The sequence below is a fragment of the Taurulus bubalis genome (genome assembly GCF_910589615.1).
Source record: "Taurulus bubalis genome assembly, chromosome: 7".
In the NCBI taxonomy this organism is placed as follows: domain Eukaryota; kingdom Metazoa; phylum Chordata; class Actinopteri; order Perciformes; family Cottidae; genus Taurulus; species Taurulus bubalis.
In genome coordinates this window covers 4178090-4198089 of record NC_136595.1, presented here as the reverse complement: position 1 = coordinate 4198089, position 20000 = coordinate 4178090, and the positions used below count along the sequence as shown (strand labels likewise).

Below are 20000 nucleotides of genomic sequence, written 5' to 3'. Positions count from 1 at the left end.
TCAGTGGGTTTTGGTAGTGTGTTGGTTCCAGGTCAGCTCCAGTAAAGCCCGTTCCCCTTCATAGGTCACAGGGAAGTGTAAAGGGAGACTGGGAATGGGGGCAGAGAGAGAGGGGTACAAGCAGCGCCGAGGCGCCTACAGAATAAACCTTTATTCATTTAGTTTATAATGGTGAGAGTTTCTAAATAAAGTCAGTTTGGTCAGGTACACGTTGGTCATCTGGGAGATAACGAGGCTCTGTATTTGAACTGAAAATATTTTACCCCAAACTTTGTACGATCCTAACTTCCTTTTCGAGCATCAGAGCTTCCTGCTTCCTACAGGGAGTGACGACGTGCGTTTCTTTGAACAATTTCCCCTCAACCACGAGGTAATTATTGTAAAAGAAAACACGTATACCGCGTGTGTCGCTCTGGCCGGCGTGAAGTCACTCGCGGATTTAGGAAGCGAATGCTTTACAAGCGGTGCCTCCTCTCCTCTCCGTGAGGCGGCATTCACACAATGCAGCCTCCCGGAGAGGAGAGGAGGCGGTGGAACGGACTGGAAGAGTTACGGAGGAGGTTTTGGGGGAACACCAGTAAAAGCAGAGGGTAAATGACGGAAAGTGACAGAGAGAGGGGGGAGGGGTGATTGAGGAGAAGTCAGAATCCAGTCTGCAGAAATACACTGAACTGACCAATTACATTTAATACACGGCCGCTACGCTAACCTATACTCTCCCATCCTCTACCTCTCTCTCTCCTCCCTTCTCTCTCTCTTTGTGTGCTGCTTTAATAGGATATTGATCGACAGAGAGAGATTCGATTGGCCTGCCAGTGAATTGTGTAATGGCTGCACAATGCCAAGGTCACCCGCTGTGTGTGTGTGTGTGTATGTGTGTGTGTGTGTGTGTTTGCGTGTGCGTGCGTGTGTGCTATGTTCAATACCCACTCCTCCACCCCCCCGGCCGACCACTTCTCATCTTCTGGTAAGCTATAGGCTTCAGTCACCCCTGCAGACCCCCAATGTGTGTGTGTGTGTGTGTGTGTGTGTGTGTGTGTGTTCATTCACTCTATAAAACACCCAACATGTGTAGCCAGTACAGTAGGTGTTACACCAGACACATACATATTAATTCAGTGTTTTCATGTCGATGCAAACTTCAAAGGGAGGCGGCGGGTGGAAGGAGTGTTCGCGCTGAAAACTTTTATTAGCAATACTAGTTGACAATCTTGGATTTTGAGGTCTGGGTTGGTGGGGTTCGTCCGACAGAAATTCCGACTTCAGGAAACCCTCCAGTGGAATTTACTGGGGACTTCAATAGTTCCACTTCAAATGTAAAAGCTCCATCAGGATCTTTTCTTAAGTATCGTGGCAAATACCAAGTATTGTCCAAGAAGAATTACTATATTCATTATGTTGCTTAAGTAAAAGTACAAAAGTATTATCAGAAAAGTACTCAATGTGCAGAATGGCTCCGTTGTAGTTCGTCAATGAGTTGCCAATTTGAGATACTTCGTCTACAACTGGCTTTATTAGTAGAATCGAGTATATAGAGTAGACGTAGAATAGAGTAGAAGTAAATAGCATGAAATGGAACTACTGAAGGAAAGTACTTGTCAAACTTGTACAGTACTTCCTGTAAATGTACTTCGTAACGTTCCACCACTGCAGTGAGGACTGTGTTACTTTGCACGGCGGCTGGAAGTTACGAGATCACGCAAGAATCACAGGACCACAAATCATGCGAAAACCCATAATGTCGGGCTTCAGGGTCCTGAGAGGAGCTCCTGGCAGCTATGGGGGCGGGGCTTAAGTGCGTTTAACGCGACACAGAGAGACGACTATTCGTTCAAGACGACTACGGCGGTTAGCGTCGATGCTTTTACTTTTTAAATTTGCAGTTGGTGAACATGCTAAACATCGGCGTGTTAGCTTTGTCACTGTGAGCTTGTCAGTGTGTTGGTGTTAGCTTCTTGTGTCTAAATACAGCCCTATACAGTATCTACTAGCATGGCCAGTAGAATCGTAGTCTTGGTTCTGTTGGACGGTTCTAAAAACTACAACACCCACGGGCCTCAGCTAAGATTGCTCAAAGGTGTAAATCAGGGTTTCAGCAAATTCCCAACGCTTTGTTGTATTCGGGACAAAACTGTTCGCCATACTTATTGAATTCATCCCGACCTGATCTAGAATCTGCTATAAAACCTTTTTAATTCAACTCAAGCTCGTTTTTGTGTTTCTTTTTGCCTCCTGCTAAAGATCATGTGTTCTGAGATTTAAACAGGTTTACAGCTGAAGTGTTGCTGAATAAATGATCAGGTCTTTCTGTTGGCTGCGTGAGTGTCTGTGTGAGTTTCCAGACACATTTTTCATTGTCTATATTTATCATTAATTGTTATAAATGAATAGTGAAGAGTTAATGTTGTTGACTCAAATACATATGAGCACACACACACACAGACACACACACACACACACACACACACACAATGCAGGTACATTAGCTGGTCACACACACACACACACACACACACACACACACTGGACTCTCCTGCACTCTAATCTATAAGTGATTCTTCCAGAGCCGCATCGCTGAAAATCTGCTGACCAACACAATACACACACACACACACACACACACACACACACACACACACACACACACACACACACACACACACACACACACACAGAGACATTAGAGAAAGGGTGTGTGCATCTGTGAATACATTTGTGTCTGCCTGAATGCGTCTATGTGTGTGTGTGAGTATTGGAATAAAACCATAAAGTGTGTGTGTGCGCGTTGCACCAACATGAAACCAGCTCAGCTTTGCAGCTACGGAGGTATATCTTTTTTACTTGCATTATATTAAATAGAAAACTGTTTTAAATGTTAAGTACACCGACCGATATTTTGGTCTCTGTTAGATCTGTTGGATCCCCCTGTTCATACGACTGTGAAAGGAAAACATTCACTCCACAGCATTTTTTTTAAAATATGATAGACAGTATATTGCATTGGGGCCCCCGTGCGGGGACAAGGGGGGGATAAGGGGGGGGGGGGCTCTCTCCAACAACGCGAAGGACAGTGAACAGGCTCTTGCTAGGGATTCAGATTACCACCTCAGAAATATGTTTGTGTTAAATAAAACATTAAAACAAGTATTAATATCTGAGGTATTTAGTTGTGTACAGATATGCAATGCTGGGTAGTGTGTGTGTGTGTGTGTGTGTGTGTGTGTGTGTGTGTGTGTGTGTGTGTGTGTGTGTTGATGTTGTCCAATGTCACATCTCTATTGGATCATGCTAGTTTGGGAGCAAACATCTGTCGAGACCGACAAGCTGATGACCTGCGTGCCTTTCAAACTAAAAGCAGGAGTAAGTAACTAGCGCCAGTGATTAGCGTGCAGTAGAACCGTCCCGACTACTTTACGCCACTGTATCATCGTGTGTGACACTAAAAGAGTAAAATGACACCTAAATGTTCAGGAGAGTCACTATAAATCTACTGCTCAGTATATAATAATACTGAGTGGATACCACAGGATGACCATGAAGTACAGACTGCACTGTTGAGGCATTTGATTCCAAAATTGCAGCTCCTGTTGGATTTTATTAAGCGCACCTCAGGCTATGCGACTGTTCTTTGGATAAATGTTTAAGGTGTTTAAATGTTATTGCTCAGTACAAAATCCTCTCGTAGGGAACAGATGGAGGACTGAAAGCAAGCAGAAGTTAATGGGACTTCCAGGTTTGGGATCCAGATGTGAGGAAACTTTATTCAAAACCCCACTGACCCTTTGTGCCAACTTTAACAACTAAAGATCCAGCCTGGGAACTCATTACATGTCGTATGTCATGTGAAATTTTAAGTGGAGCTTGTTCTTATCGACTGACTGTTTCAGCTGCGCGTGAACATTCTCATGCATTTTTGTGCGCAAAAAAAAAAGAACCTCAATTTGTGAAGTAACTCGAGCTGTCAGGTGAATGGAGTGGAAGGAAAGTAGAAAGTGGCATGAAAATAAAATACATGAGTAAAGTACAAGCAAAGAGTAATTCATAAATGTTCTCCGGTACCTTAAGTTTGGACGCCACTGCAGACCGAGAGACCAGGAGCACACACACACACACACACACACACACACACACACACACACACACACACACACACACACACACACACACACACACACACACACACACACCTATGGCAGGATGTGTGTGAGTGATTAAGTGACTATGTGAGATTTTGCATGCGCAGTGGCGTGCATCTGATCAGGCCGGGATCAGTGTGTGTGTGTGTGTGTGTGTGTGTGTGTGTGATCGATGGGTCTTTGATCAAGGGTCTCTGTGTGTGCTGACAAGCACTTTACATCGGCCTATTGTTAGCGGTGGGCGATCGACAGTCTCATATAGATCCCACTGCGCTCTCTGTCACTCTCTCTCTCTCTCTCCTGCATGTCGGCACTTTTAAAGGTCACGTTCGTCCCTCATTCTCTCGCTCTCTCTCCTGTCCTTTCTGTCTGTCGCACGTCCGACTCACCCCCCCCGTCTCCTCCACTCTGCAGTCTCTTGATCGCCCCTCCCATATTTCCTCTTCATTAAATGAGTTCAGAGAGAGAGAGAGAGAGAGAGAGAGAGACCGCTCACAGCTGAGCGATGACACGAACAATCACAATGTGTTGAATATTAAAATGATCATCTATTTTACAGCATGACGTGGTATATTATCCCGACCGCTGAAAAGTTTTGGGATTGAAAAGTTTGGAATCAGGTGATGAAGAAAAAATACTTATTAATATTGTCTTCCACATCTGCCAATAGATCCCACCCTAAATGCTCCACACTGTTCCTGCAAACGGAGACACACACCTGCTTTTCCAGAGAAATCTGGAGAAATGAAAACTATCAACTTCCTGTGGATGTTTGGCCGTGTGATCACGGGAGGAGCCTGTGGAAAGGACAGCAGAGACTCCATCTGAACTTACAAGCACAACTTCCGGGTCATTATCGAGACAGAGAAACCATCTCTGAGCACGTGCACAGCAGCTCAGGACATCCTTTCACCTTTCAGAGGGATTTCCTCCCGGTTCTGTGTGACATCGAGCTCTAACGCGGTTTGAATGCCGAAATCAATATAATGTGTGGCTACTGTAACCGTATTTCTATTCACAATTATTTCAGTCTTTGGATGATAAATGTAATGCTGAAAAGCTAAACAAATCTAATAAACTTGTCGCTTTTTTATCAACTTTGTTTTGTGTGGCGTTTTTCTTTACCGTGGACTGAATTTGACAAACCGGACCAAATGCACAACATCACAACATCAGGTCGTCTCTGAGGAACAGAGAGCAGAATGAACATCACGCCACCAAACAGAGACTTGGTCTCCATCAGAAGGTGAACATGGCATTGTTTACTAGAGTCCAGGTAGAACTGGAGAGCAGAATAGAGTAGAATCTATGGCTCATGCACAAAGGGAACTTTTCTGAAAAGGTTAAAATATTTTGCCGTCACAACCGCCATCTTCTGCCTGTGTCAGATTCCCATGAGTCGCAGGTTTTAGGAGGTTCAATTTAATTCAACTTTGGCCACAAAACCTGGCAGAAAGTCAGAGTAGTGTGCAACTAATACAGAGTGAGCATATTATTATATATTATATTATTTTACACGGTTTTGTTTTAGTTTATTCCATTAAAAACCATGGTCCCTTGTAAATTTGAGGTAATTTTTATCCGAGGCTGGGATCGTTTCTGCTGTGGGAGTTAGCGGGTAGCAACTGTACCAAACACTGTTGCTATGGGGATCTACTGGTTAATATAACTTGACTGTTGACCTGTTGACAGAACGGCAGCCAGCCAATCAGAACCCAGGATTGTGCGAAGCCAATAAAGACAAGTGCAGTTTGTTCTGTGTGAGAGCAGATCATTTTACAGCGTTCCCGCATGACTGATAAACATATTTATTGTTTTTGCATTCCTACTGCTTCAGTGACGTGTTCGCTTTACAGTGGAAAAATCTGACTTTCCCGTGCTGTACTCTTTTCCAGAGTATTCCTAACGGCTGTGTGTGTGTGTGTGTGTGTGTGTGTGTGTGTGTGTGTGTGTGTTTGTGTTTTTGTGTGTGTGTTCATTTAGCTGAGCAGCGTCTGGTTTAGTCTGGAGGAATTACATTAGATCCACTATCGATGACAGATCTGCAATCCAATCACTGCTCTGTTTCGCTCCATCAGAGAGAGAGAGAGAGAAAGAGAGAGAGAGAGAGAGAGAGACTTACTCTGAGAGACTCGTACAAGTTCGGTCACCGTGAAGACGCCGGGCGTCACGAAGCTGTCTTGGAAACCCAGATGACCTGAGAGAGAGAGAGAGAGAGTTCAGTATTATTTATTCAATTATTCTATTGATTACATCATCAGACTATTGGCGGTAAAACCAACTGGACGCTGGTTCATTTTTAAATGAGTAGGAGAAGAAACTGTGGTCATACCACTAGTAACAGTCTCAGTACAGCAGTAACATGAGAATTAGTAGCAGTAATAAGAGTACCAGTAGCAAGTTGAGGTTGTGGCAGTAGCATTAGTAGTAGTACCATACTAGTTGTAGTACTAACAGTAGCATTCACAGTAGTAGTAGCAGTAGTAACAGTCTGAGTAGTAACAGTGTAATTAATAGTTGTAGTATCAGTCTTAACAGTAGTAGCAGCCCGTAGAATTGGTGGTCGCAGTTTTAGCAACAGTAGTAGCTAGAAAATAAATAGTAGTACTGCGGTACTAGTAGTAATATCAGTACCAGTGCCAGTAGTATTGGGAGCAGCAGCAGCAGTACTAGTATCATTAGTAAAGTGATGTCAGTGGTAATAGTCGTACTGGTAGCAGTTATATTAGCTTTAAAGGTAAGAGTAGCATCATTATCAGTAGAACAAGTATCAGTAGTACCAGCAGTATCAGTAAGCAACAGTAGTATCAGTAGTATCAGTAGTATCAGTAGTACCAGCAGTATCAGTAAGCAACAGTAGTATCAGTAGTATCAGTAGTATCACTAGTATCAGTACTAACAGTAGTATCAGTAGTATCAGTAGTATCACTAGTATCAGTAGTATCACTAGTATCAGTACTAACAGTAGTATCAGTAGTATCAGTAGTATCACTAGTATCAGTAGTATCACTAGTATCAGTACTAACAGTAGTATCAGTAGTATCAGTAGTATCAGTAGTATCAGTAGTAACAGTAGTATCAGTAGTATCAGTAGTATCAGTAGTAACAGTAGTATCAGGAGTATCACTAGTATCAGTAGTAACAGTAGTATCAGTAGTATCAGTAGTAACAGTAGTATCACTAGTATCAGTACTAACAGTAGTATCAGTAGTAACAGTAGTATCACTAGTATCAGTACTAACAGTAGTATCACTAGTATCAGTAGTATCAGTAGTATCAGTAGTAACAGTATTATCAGTAGTAACAGTAGTATCACTAGTATCAGTAGTATCAGTATTATCAGTAGTAACAGTAGTATCACTAGTATCAGTACTAACAGTAGTATCAGTACTAACAGTAGTATCAGTAGTATCAGTAGTAACAGTAGTATCAGTAGTAAAAGTAGTATCAGTAGTATCAGTAGTGACAGTAGTATCAGTAGTATCAGTAGTATCAGTAGTATCAGTAGTAACACTAGTATCAGTACTAACAGTAGTATCAGTAGTATCAGTAGTATCAGTAGTATCAGTAGTATCAGTCGTAAAAGTAGTATCAGTAGTAACAGTAGTATCAGTAGTATCAGTAGAAACAGTAGTATCAGTAGTATCAGTAGTATCAGTAGTAACAGTAGTAACAGTAGTATCAGTAGTATCAGTAGAAACAGTAGTATCAGTAGTAACAGTAGTAACAGTAGAAACAGTAGTATCAGTAGTATCAGTAGTATCACTAGTATCAGTAGTAACAGTAGTAACAGTAGTATCAGTAGTATCAGTAGTATCAGTAGTATCAGTACTAACAGTAGTATCAGTAGTATCAGTAGTATCAGTAGTATCAGTAGTATCACTAGTATCAGTACTAACAGTAGTATCAGTAGTATCAGTAGTATCAGTACTAACAGTAGTATCAGTAGTATCAGTAGTATCAGTACTAACAGTAGTATCAGTAGTATCAGTAGTAACAGTAGTATCAGTAGTAAAAGTAGTATCACTAGTATCAGTACTAACAGTAGTATCAGTAGTATCAGTAGTATCAGTAGTATCAGTAGTATCAGTACTAACAGTAGTATCAGTAGTATCAGTAGTATCACTAGTATCAGTACTAACAGTAGTATCAGTAGTATCAGTAGTATCAGTAGTATCAGTAGTATCAGTAGTATCACTAGTATCAGTACTAACAGTAGTATCAGTAGTATCAGTAGTAACAGTAGTATCAGTAGTATCAGTAGTATCAGTAGTATCAGTAGTATCACTAGTATCAGTACTAACAGTAGTATCAGTAGTATCAGTAGTAACAGTAGTATCAGTAGTATCACTAGTATCAGTACTAACAGTAGTATCAGTAGTATCAGTACTAACAGTAGTATCAGTAGTATCAGTAGTATCAGTAGTATCAGTAGTATCAGTAGTATCAGTAGTATCAGTAGTATCAGTAGTAACAGTAGTATCAGTAGTATCAGTAGTATCAGTAGTATCAGTAGTATCACTAGTATCAGTACTAACAGTAGTATCAGTAGTATCAGTAGTATCAGTAGTATCAGTAGTATCAGTAGTATCACTAGTATCAGTAGTATCACTAGTATCAGTAGTATCAGTAGTATCAGTAGTATCACTAGTATCAGTAGTATCACTAGTATCAGTAGTATCACTAGTATCAGTAGTATCACTAGTATCAGTAGTATCACTAGTATCAGTAGTATCACTAGTATCAGTAGTATCACTAGTATCAGTAGTATCAGTAGTATCAGTGGTATCAGTAAGGAAGTACAGAACCAATGAGAAGTTGAAGCTTCTGTTTCCCAACAAGGATAATCACTACCAGCTGGAAGTATTTCTGTGTGTGTGTGTGTGTGTGTGTGTGTGTGTGTGTGTGTGTGTGTGTGTGTGTGTGTGTGTGTGTGTGTGTGTGTGTGTGTGTGTGGACACCTCAGGGTCAAGGTCTAACACACACTCACATACACACAAACCAGAGAGGATATCCTCACACACAGACACTGACACCGTCATCCTTAAACACACACGCACGCACACACACACGCACGTATTTGTGTGTGTGTGTGTGTGTGTGCGTGAAAGAGACAAAACCACAGCCTCATTTTGTCTGACCACCAGGGTCAAACACGGGTCACCCTGTTTGTGTGTGTGTGTGTGTGTGTGTGTGTGTGTGTGTGTGAGAGTATGTACAATACAACAGGTATAGGAGCTTAGGTGTGTGTGTGTGTGTGTGTGTGTGTGCGTGTGTGTGCGTGCGTGTGCGTGTTTGTATGTGCGTGTGTGTGCGTGTGTGTGTGTGTGCATGTGTGTGTGTGTGCGTGTGTGTGTGTGTGCGTGTGCGTGTGCGTGTGTGTGTGTGTGTGCGTGCGTGTGCGTGTGTGTGTGTGTGCGTGTGCGTGTGTGTGCGTGTGTGTGTGTGAATCTCACCGTTCTCTGACTGCTCCTTGATATCTGAATCGTTGGCCTGGTTGGGGCTTTCTGATTGGCCGGTTTCTGGAGAGAAAAAGAAGATGAAGACTGATGAGGACGAGTCTAACTACAGCTTGTTAACACACGAACACACAAACACAAGCCCACAACGGCGCTGTCTCCTGATTGGAGGGTATGTTCACTGACACCTGCGAGTTTTTAGTGCCGACAAGAAAGCAACATTCAGAACAACTCTTATTTAAGATATTATTAATTATATTTAGTGTGGAAACATGGACAGGCTGACTGATGATGTGGAGTTACATGCAGACACTTTTTCTGTTTTAACATTTTCGCACACACACACACACACACACACACACACACACACACACACACACACACACACACACACACACACACACACACACCAGACTGAATGGCTGACGCTGTTCATTCACAATCTGTACTGAAGTACAACATCAGTACAGAGCGCCGAACTCTAAATGAACTAAAGTATAAAGTGAAAGTATAAAGGAGTAAAATAAGTACTGTAAATGAGGTACGATTCCTCCTTATTTGATCTTTATTCAAGTACAAAAATGTAAGTATAATCAGGAAAAAGTACTTAAAGTAGTACAATTTTTTGCTTGTACAATATTATATATATATATATATGATTATGTAATTATACAAATATAGATTATAAATTATATTGTACAGTTTGGACCGTCAATTATTATAAAAGAATTATAATATACAATTTGATATAATGATTATACACATTTAAATAATATATCAATTGAAGAGTTAAAAGGTTAGGCAGAAAATCGACTAATTGATTAATTGACTCATCTCCAATCTACAACAAAACATATTCTATAAACACTTTGTATGTCTTGTGTGCAAGAATCTTCATTTGCAAAGGAACTTGAGCTGTCACATAAATAAATGCTATGGAGTACGGAAAGAAAAGAAGTAAAGTGCAAGCGCCATAAATTTGTACTTAAGAGCGGTCCTTGAATAACCCTGCAAAGGATCATGGGACGCGTTCGACACCCTAACAGAGAAACTTTGCTGCTTTCTGAGTGCGGCCCGTCTCTCTCCTCGGTAGCTGCCTCTGTTGTGTGTTTTTTTTTTTTTTCTCCCAGCATGCTCTCTGCTTCGATGCAGCTCCGCTCCTGCAAATGATTTAGCGTCTTCAGGAGCATCGATCGGCCGCGCTGCAGATAAAATAGTCGGGGGGGGGGAGAGAAGAAATATCACCCATCATCCCCCCACCCTGGAGTGGCCGCCGCAGGGGCGATGACTCAAGACCGGACTTAGACGGATGGAGTCGAGTCAGGTTCGCTTTTATTACAACGCCCAGTGCGGTGAAACTTTTTTAATTATGATGGAATGTAATCACCAAACAGCAAATGCGATTCAACTCCAAGGAAACCTGATCTCCCGTCAACACAAACAGTACGTATTTTATGAACAATCGTTCTTAAAAATGAAGCGTTTCCCTCAGCGTATACGCTTGATATGAGTTCCACACAGAGCTGAAGCAACGCCATAAACTACATACATGCGTTATGTTACATAAAACCAGCTTTTTGAGCGAATTGAGCGGAATTAAAGCGTCATTGTGTTTGTTTGAAAAACAAGCCGGCAGAAAAGGCGACAAAAAAAAAGAATTAGAAAAGGCCTCGGCGCAGAAAAATGTGCAGAGGACCTGCTCAAGAGGAAGCAGACGTACATAAAATATCCATAGAAAGATACATTTATATTTAAGACTTCGATCGGGGGTTGGATTGAACTTCCCGCCATGTTCCTAATTTCTACTGTTACTAAAACTTCATGTAGTGCTCAATTTCATTTCTAAGAACTCACATTTTTTGCAGTGAGGGAGCCTTCCTCTGCACACCCCCGTGCCCTTCCCCCCCCCCCCCCCCCCCCCCCCCCCCCCCCCCCCCCCCCCCCCCCCACACACACACACACACACACACACACACACACACACAAACCCACTGAGACAAAGTGCCGCATTTATCAGCCTTGTTTTGCATGCTGTTCACTGTGTCTGTTTGCTTCAGCAACCTAAAACAAAGAGCATCAGGGCTGAAACCACGGCAACCGGGGAAGGAGGAGGGGGTCCGAGGGGTGCCGCTGATGGGTGTGTGTTGGAGGGCACTTTCACCCCCCCGCCACCGCCCCCCCCCCCCCCCCCCCCCCCCCACCCCTTATTCAGCCGTCCCCCTCCTCCCGTCCAGGTTAATTAAATATGCTAATGAGGCGTGGGAGCAGACCGGACCGTCTGCATCCACCCCCCACTGAGGGGAGGGGGTCCACAGACAGACAGCCAAATAAAAGCCCTCTGTACACAGCGAGAGGAGCGGCGCTGAGATGAGGGAGACGCAGCCCAGTGAGACCAGTGCTCACAAACTGGGAACGGACTCGTCTCACTTTCTGTTTCGGTCAGAGGCTACAAATGTAAAGTTTAAAAAGTTTCTTTTAAGGTATCAATGACTGAGCGCCCATCGCCTCTTCTCTGTTTACTCCTCTCTTTCCTGTCATCCATCGGTCTTTTCTCCCTTTCTCTTCATCTCCGTCCCACACTTAAAGATAAAAAGTCTCGGTTTAAAAACACACAAGTTGTTGCTGTCCATGCTTTTATTTTGAAAAGTGCTTCAAACCAAGCTCTATTTTTCAACTCTTTTTTTTGCTTCCATATTTTCGTTCTTTTATTTAAATGTATTTCCGTTTCTCAATATTTCTCATAGCTTCAAAATAAAAGCTTATAGGAGCTTTCTATCTTTCCTTTTCCTCTTCCTTTTCTTTTCTTGTCTTCTCTCTCTTTCTCGCCATCCAAACATGCCCATGCTTTTATTTTTCAGAAATGTTTTTGACTCTCTCTCTCCCTCTCTCCCCGTCACCAGGCTCCAAAGGTAAAAGCCTCCATTTAGGAACAAAAGCCGCTGCCATGCACGCTTTTATTTTCAACAAGTGATGTTGTCTGAGTTGTTCCCCTCCGTCTCTCTTTTCTCTCTTCTCCTCTTTTCTCCTCTTCCTCTCCAGGGCTTCAGCTATAGACTGAGTGTAGTGGACCGTGGAAATAAACAAAACAGCACAACACACACACACCAACCCCTCCCCAAACACACACACACACACACACACACACACACACACACACACACACACACACACACACACACACACACACACACACATTATAAAGCACTTATGAACAATGAACCAAGAAAAGAGAGAGAGAGGGAGGGCAGAGGTCTCTCGCTCTCTCTCTTTGTGGGAAAGTCAAACTCTGTGGCCCCTGAGGTCGCTCACCCGGCCCAGCTCTCTCTCTCTCTCTCTCTCTGACATGGAGGGGGGGAGGGGGGGGGGGGGGCTACTGGAAGATTCCCCGAAAGGCAAAAAAAGGCAGTGTGAATCTGAAATTACACATTTACTTCTTCTTCTTTATTTTATTGTTTCGTTTTTTGGTACCTTTGAAAGTAAAACATTGAGTAAAAAGTACCATGTTTGCGTGGAAATGGAAGTACTTGAGGAATGTACAAGTACATCAAAACTGTACACACGATCATGAATATGTTCTTAAACCTCCACACTGTATCGTCAACACAAAGAACGCAGTACTACTGGCGGTAGAACTATTTGAAAAGGTTTTTGGGACCGACCGCAGCGTCTCTGACCCAACATTGGGCCCCAGAATGCTCAAATACTTTCTTCTTCTTATGAATCTGAAGCATTTTAAAACCTCTCTCTCTCTCTCTCTCTGGGCGAGTCAGACTGGGGTTGTGTTGTCATCTCTTGGCAGAGCGACGGGCAACAAAGACGGAGAAGAGAGTAAAAAAAGACAACAAAAAAAGAAACAGTGATCTGTTTTGGCTTCCTTTCTTTTCTCCGCGTGTGTTTGGCTGACCGTTGACTCGAGCGAGAGACATGCCAAAGATACGCAGAGAGAGAGAGAGAGAGAGAGAGAGAGAGAGAGAGAGACTATGAAACCGTCACAAGCACATATCAAACTTCCTGCAAGGCCTTTTTTTTTTTTACTGGAAGGATTTCTGAGGAGCCGTTTGATCAGAAGTGACCAGGCTGAGTCTCCCGCCTGGAGAGCCGGGCACCCCGCTGCTCCGGATCGATCCCAGCCCTGATTTAGCTTTTAATGAAATGAGGAGATGCATGAATTCATTTCTCTTTTTTTTATAAAGGCCACAAATCAGTCTCACACACAGAATACATGTAGGCAGATCGAAGCCCCGCCCACCACAGAGCGCCTCTGCAGGATTGGAGGAGGATGTCTTTAATTGACATTTCTTGATGCTGTTTAAGATTTGTCTCCAGGAAGAGACGGACCTTTGTTTTGTGATTGACTTTATGACTGAATGGTGCTTTAAATACACATATTATGACGAGGCGCTGATGAGTAACACTAATAATATCGTAAATTCTATTTGTAAAAATCAGTTTTTTAGCACAGGTGTGCTTGGTTCAAGCACCTGGGCAGCACGTCCTGAAATATGACGGCTTGCTCTTCTGCGGAGAACAATAAGAGTAATGGTCTTCATTTGTTAGGTCCGGACGCTCCTCTGCCCCAGCAGTGAAACCAGAATCTCATTTTGGATCATTGTTGTGATTCGTAGTCGGCCTGTGTGTGAAGTCATTGTGGGAAACGATGAGCTGAGATAAAACCCACAGGACATGAATGCATCCCTTCAAGTTGAATTATTTATTGCGACTTCATGATCCGCTCACTTTTCTTTCTTTCTTATTTGTGTCATGACACATTTCACACTTACTGCGTATGTACAGCATGTGAGCAGCGGGCTTTCATGCTTCATGTTGTGGAATAATAAATAAAACTTTCCTTTTTTCTGCTGTGTCGCACGGTATCAAATTAGAAAGTCGTGGATGCATTCCATCTAACGAGCACACATGTGTTCATGGAATAAATAGTTTGAAATTAAACCATTATAAATTAAACAGAATTTTGCCCTTTCTCCTCAAACTGGATTTGCTGCGTCAGTAGTAGCCCCTATCTTTTACACACACACACACGCAAAAACATTTGAGTAGCATAAAATAAAATAAAATATGAGGAAATAAAGCCGACGGTGTTTCTCTGAGCAGGAGGGGGTGCGTATGTTTTGTGTTTCCAGGCAGTGCCGGGGGATCGAGACCCCGGCTTGGAATCATGAACCCTGGCACGTCTGCACGGCCGGGTCCGTCAGCCAAACACACACACACACACACACACACACACACACACACACACACACACACACACACACACACACACACACACACCGATGCGCCTCGCCAAAATAAAAGCCAAGTTTTCCTTACTGCCGAATTACAATAGGCGCACACAAAATCTATTTTTCTTCATGTAGAAACGTTTTTACATTTTTAAATGTATTCTCTTCTGACTGACCGGACACCCCCCGGCCTCCATTTTGACGGCGCTAACCAGCCGCCATTTTGTAGAATCCCCTTAATATTCGCCACGTGACCTCACCCAAAAAAAAACTAAAATCAACACAGGACGCATCGAACGCCGGCGCCGCCTCAAAACGCTCGATATGCGTTCGCGTGTTTTCATTGTTTTATTTGTGTCCCGTTAATTATATCATAAAAGTGCACAAACAGACGCGGCAGACGAGGCTTTGTGTCGGCCAGACGCCGCTGCCAATAAGACGCTGCCATTTCAAGAAGACGGCCAATCCCTCGCTCTCTCTCTCGCTCGCTTCTCTATTTGTAGTTTATGTCTCTCTCCCCTCCAACGGTGTTTAAAAAAAGAGAGAAAGAAAGAGAGAGAGAATCCCGTTAGCCGTCTCCATTGTTGGACGCCCAACCAGCCGCCGCTGCCAAGGAGATGCTGCCAACTGCAACACACACACACACACACACATACACACAAACACACACAGGCACGTATACACACACACATACATACATACAGACACACACACACACGGATTTCTTCACACTTTCGATCACAAACACACTTTTAACATTTTTCTGTCACACACTGACCCTCGCCCCATGCCCCGTGCCCCGGCCTGTGTGTTCATGTGTGTGTGTGTGTATGTGTGTGTGTGTGTGTGGTAGCTGTTTCTCTCTCTCTTTCTCTCCAGTCTGGCAGCCATCTTAAAGCGTTGGCAACCATTTTGCAGCTTCTGTCTGTTTTCTTTGAGCGGCTGCCATTCGCCACCTTCTGCCAGAACAAAAGAGGGCCGATGCCATTACCAGCCATCCGCCACACACACACACACACACACACACACACACACACACACACACACTGAAAGACACAAAGACACAACAAGCGCTCCAAAACCCCTCCAAAAACCTTCCAGGAACCTTCCAAAAAGCGGTTTCCAATCCGCAGCTAATCAGTCGGGGTCTGTGAACTCGGCGGGGTTCCCCCAGTGATTCCAACTGGAAACCAGCCAGTCAACTGGTGTAAAAATATAAATGTGCTTTGACCTCTGACCTCCGGCTGCTGATTATCATCTAAACGGGATGAAACGGCAGCGCTCACTTTCAAAGAAGGCATTGATTTGTCTTTTTACTTCCCTCCTCAAAGAGCCCAAATGCTCCACTCTGTTCCTGCTGGGATAAGATCATTCTGGAGGAAGAGCTGGATGATATTTCTGTCATCATAATATTTATAAAACGTATTGATAATTTAAAAAGCTACAAACTGAGTCTCTACCGGACACCGCCAAAACAACAGTTAATCTGGATTCCTTTCACTTGTATTTGTCTGTTTTAAAAGAGACCCGTCCCTCTGCAGCACTCTGGTATTTGTGTTGAGAAGAAAACGGCATCTCCCAATATCCAAACACACACACACACACACACACACACACACACACGCACAAAGAAGTGTGACGTGGCTGAACACGAGCGATTCACCCGAGAAAAAGACCCATGAAACCTGAAACAATGCAATGTGGCAAAAAAAGAGTCGGATGTAAACCTAAAAACCCGCCACAGGTCCGTCAGATAAAGTCCAACAGCACTGAACACACCGTGCGGCTCCTCCTGCTGGGTATTTATTTACTCATGAAAATAAATGATTCGAGGATCATTCTAAAAACATATCGATGGCCTAAGAGCAAAACCTCCTATCTGAAAAATTCACTTTTTGGAGAATACTAAAACAAACTTGTTGTTTTCTTGCAGAATGCTATTTGTTAAGGAAACCTAATACATAATACACAATACAAAAAAATACAAAAATACAAATACACAGTGCAGATAGGAGGTTCCCCACTTTCCCTGGATCATTTTGCAGATATAGGAGCTTTATTATATCATTATTTTCATATTTGTATTGTTTATATTTCCTTTATGTCTCTTGACTGTTGCAGTACTTGCCCTCATCTTTTTCTATGTTTATTGTTATGCATTAAAAAAAATAAGCAAAAGAAAGAAAAAAGAGGTCAATGAAGCTGATTCTAGTTCTGTCGGCCAAAGACACTAATAAACATCATAAAACTGAAAAAATAAAAAATAAAACAGTGCAGCTGCACCGCTTCTTCAAGCAACATCCACGTTAAAAACGAAAATAATCACATTTCATTTATGTTTTCATTCATCAGCAGAGAGACAATGTCACCTGACTGAGGACAAACAACAGAGGAGACCTCAAAGGGACTCGTTTATATACAATTATTAAATATATGATTTTAAATGTGCAATACATACAATACAAGTGTTATTTCAAAGACACCCGCTGGGTATTAATAGACTCAGACTCCCATAATGCCTTGGAGCTACATTGGAGTTTTGGCTGCTGCTGAGGTTACACCTGTTCAGATATTACTGTTTCAATACCGCAGTGACATCTGTGTTCACCGGGGTTATGGATCTGCAGGTTCTTTTTTTAAAAACTTTAAACAAGATATTAAAATATTCATATTTTTGCAGATGTGTGTGTGTGTGTGTGTGTGTGGTCTGTGGTTACATCTGGACTTTGGGCAAATTGAAATAGTGTGTGCTTTGTTGGTGGGCGGGGCCTGATTGATGAATTGCTGTATTGATCGGAGCTCTGCCTCACTTAGCATAATTATAGCTCTCTAATAGATGATGGTACACACACACACACACACACACACACACACACACACACACACACACACACACACACACACTGAAGAAGATAAGTTTCCTTGTTATCATAATTCTGATTTGGGGTTCCTGTTCCTCCTCCTTCTTCCTCAATTTCTCTGCACCTTCTTCTCTTGTTCCCTTTCATTGTTCCTTCCCTTCTCCTTTCCATCCTCCCTCCCTCGCTCGCTTGTGTCATTCCTCACTTCCTTCGATCCTATTTTCCTCCCTTCACTTCTCCATCCCATTCTTTGTCCCTTCTGGCCTTCCATCCTCCCTCCTCTGTGTCTTCCTTGCGTCCTATACCCTCACTTCTTCTACTCCCTCATTCACCTCTTAGTCTCTTGCTCCCTATCTGGCTCCCTATCTTGATGCGTCCTTCTGTCCTTACGTCTTCCATTGCTTTCTTCTTTCCTCCTTCCTTTCAATTGTCTTTCCGATAACCTTTGTTCCCTTCATCCAACATATCTAATCTCTTCCTTCCACTCTTTTCTCTCCCATTTTCTTATCCTCACTTTTGTCTTTTGTCACTTTTTTCTTTCTCCTTTCATCCTTTCATCCTTTAGTCCTCCCATCCTTCCTCCTCCATCTCTTCCTTCCTTCAATACTTCCTTTCCTCCCTTCCCCTCTGCCTATCTTTGTCACTTACTCCCTCCGTCTCCCCTCCTCTATTTCCTCCATCCATCTCCCCTTTTCACTTCCTCCATCCATCTCCCCTTTTCACTTCCTCCGTTCCTTCTCTCTCCCTCCCGTTTCTTCCTCCCTCCCTTACATCATCTCTTCCTCATCTCTTCCTTCCCTTTTTAGTCCATCATCGCTTCCTCTGTTCTTTCTCTCCTCCCTTTGTCCCTTCCTTTCTCCCTCCCTCCCTCTTTTGTCCCTCCATTACCCCATTCGTCCTCCGTCTCTTCCCATTTTTCTTGCCTTCTTTCCCTCCTCCGTCTTTTCCTTCCTTCCTCTATTACATCCTCCCTCTTCTCTTCCTTCCTCATCTGCAGGTTGATCAATACTGATAAATTATTGATTATTCAGAGAGCTGCTGAGACCGATGACTTTCCAATCTCATGTTCCAAAAAAACAACCCAGACTTCCAATGAAAACCCACTCTCAACCTACTGCCATCCAATCAGGGTCCAGTCCTGCCTGACCAACATCCAATCAGATTGCAGTGCTAACAAACCACACATTTCATTACTTTCTATCTGTATGAAGGGACGAGAGAGGGAGGAGAGAAAGAGAAGATTGGAGGAGGATTTGAGGAGGGACGGAGGATGAGGAGAGGAGAAGATGAGGAGGAAGGAGGGATGGACGAAGGAGTAACTCTCTCTGATTGGCTGTTTCAGTGCTTTTGGAAACTTTATCATCATTTTCTTTCAATCTCTCCCCCATGTTTTCCTCCCTTTTTCTTTCCTCTCCCCCCTTTTTCTCTCTCAGGAACGGATGTCTGCCTCAGATAACACAAACACACACACACACACACACACACACACACACTGCAGTGCTTTATCTGTAGTGATTTCGCTATAATCTGCTATAGACTCTACTGCCATTAATCACATTGTGTGTGTGTTTGTGTGTGTGTTTGTGTGTGTGTGTGTGTGTGTGTGTTTGTGTGTTTGTGCGTACAGTTTGTCCATCCTTCAACTGTATGGATTACCCAGAGTGCAGCAAAGAGAGAGCGAGCACAAAGTACGAAGGAAGAGGACGAGTATTTCTTTCACAAACACACACACACACACACACACGCACACACACGCACACACACGCACACACACACACACACACACACACACACAAACACACACACACACACACACACACACACACAGGGCAGGAGGGGCGTCGTGCCAGCCACGATGCCAGGCTCAGGGTTGCCGCGGTGACGGTAGGGGCCCTGTGGGTGGGTCACAGAACCCCCAAAAAATTCTCAGAACAGAACTGAAGCGGTGACTGAACTCCTTCTTCCATTATTCATTATTAGCATTATTAAACTCTCATTAAACACTCAGATAACTCGTAAAATAAACTTCTATCATAAGCTCTAATACACCATAAACTATTCTGCAGGCCGTTAGGACTTCTGAAAGTGTGAATAGTGTGTCAGCCATTGTCAAATGATGATGTCATCCTCTACATGTTGTTACGCTTCTTTTTTTTAGCTTTTTTTGAGGGGGGAGGGTTAGATTCATAACATTTTCCCTTTTTGATGATGATGATGTCAAATCATTAAAAAAAGCTGATTAACTAAATTACGTTTTCATTGAAAAAAGCAGAGCTGAGATGAAAATGAGAGCCGTCCCGTGTG

The 20000-nt window shown here is 43.1% G+C and overlaps 1 protein-coding gene across 1 annotated transcript in view; it reads right to left on the bottom strand.

The window, feature by feature from the left end:
• nfia (nuclear factor I/A) overlaps positions 1 to 20000 on the bottom strand; it is a gene marked incomplete at both ends in the record, with an annotated part of 149503 nt that overhangs the window by 22995 nt on the left and 106508 nt on the right. The window contains 2 exons of the mRNA XM_079221482.1: positions 6259 to 6333; positions 9593 to 9658. Coding sequence (XP_079077608.1) covers positions 6259 to 6333; positions 9593 to 9658 — 141 coding nt within the window. The remainder of the gene's footprint in view (positions 1 to 6258; positions 6334 to 9592; positions 9659 to 20000) is intronic.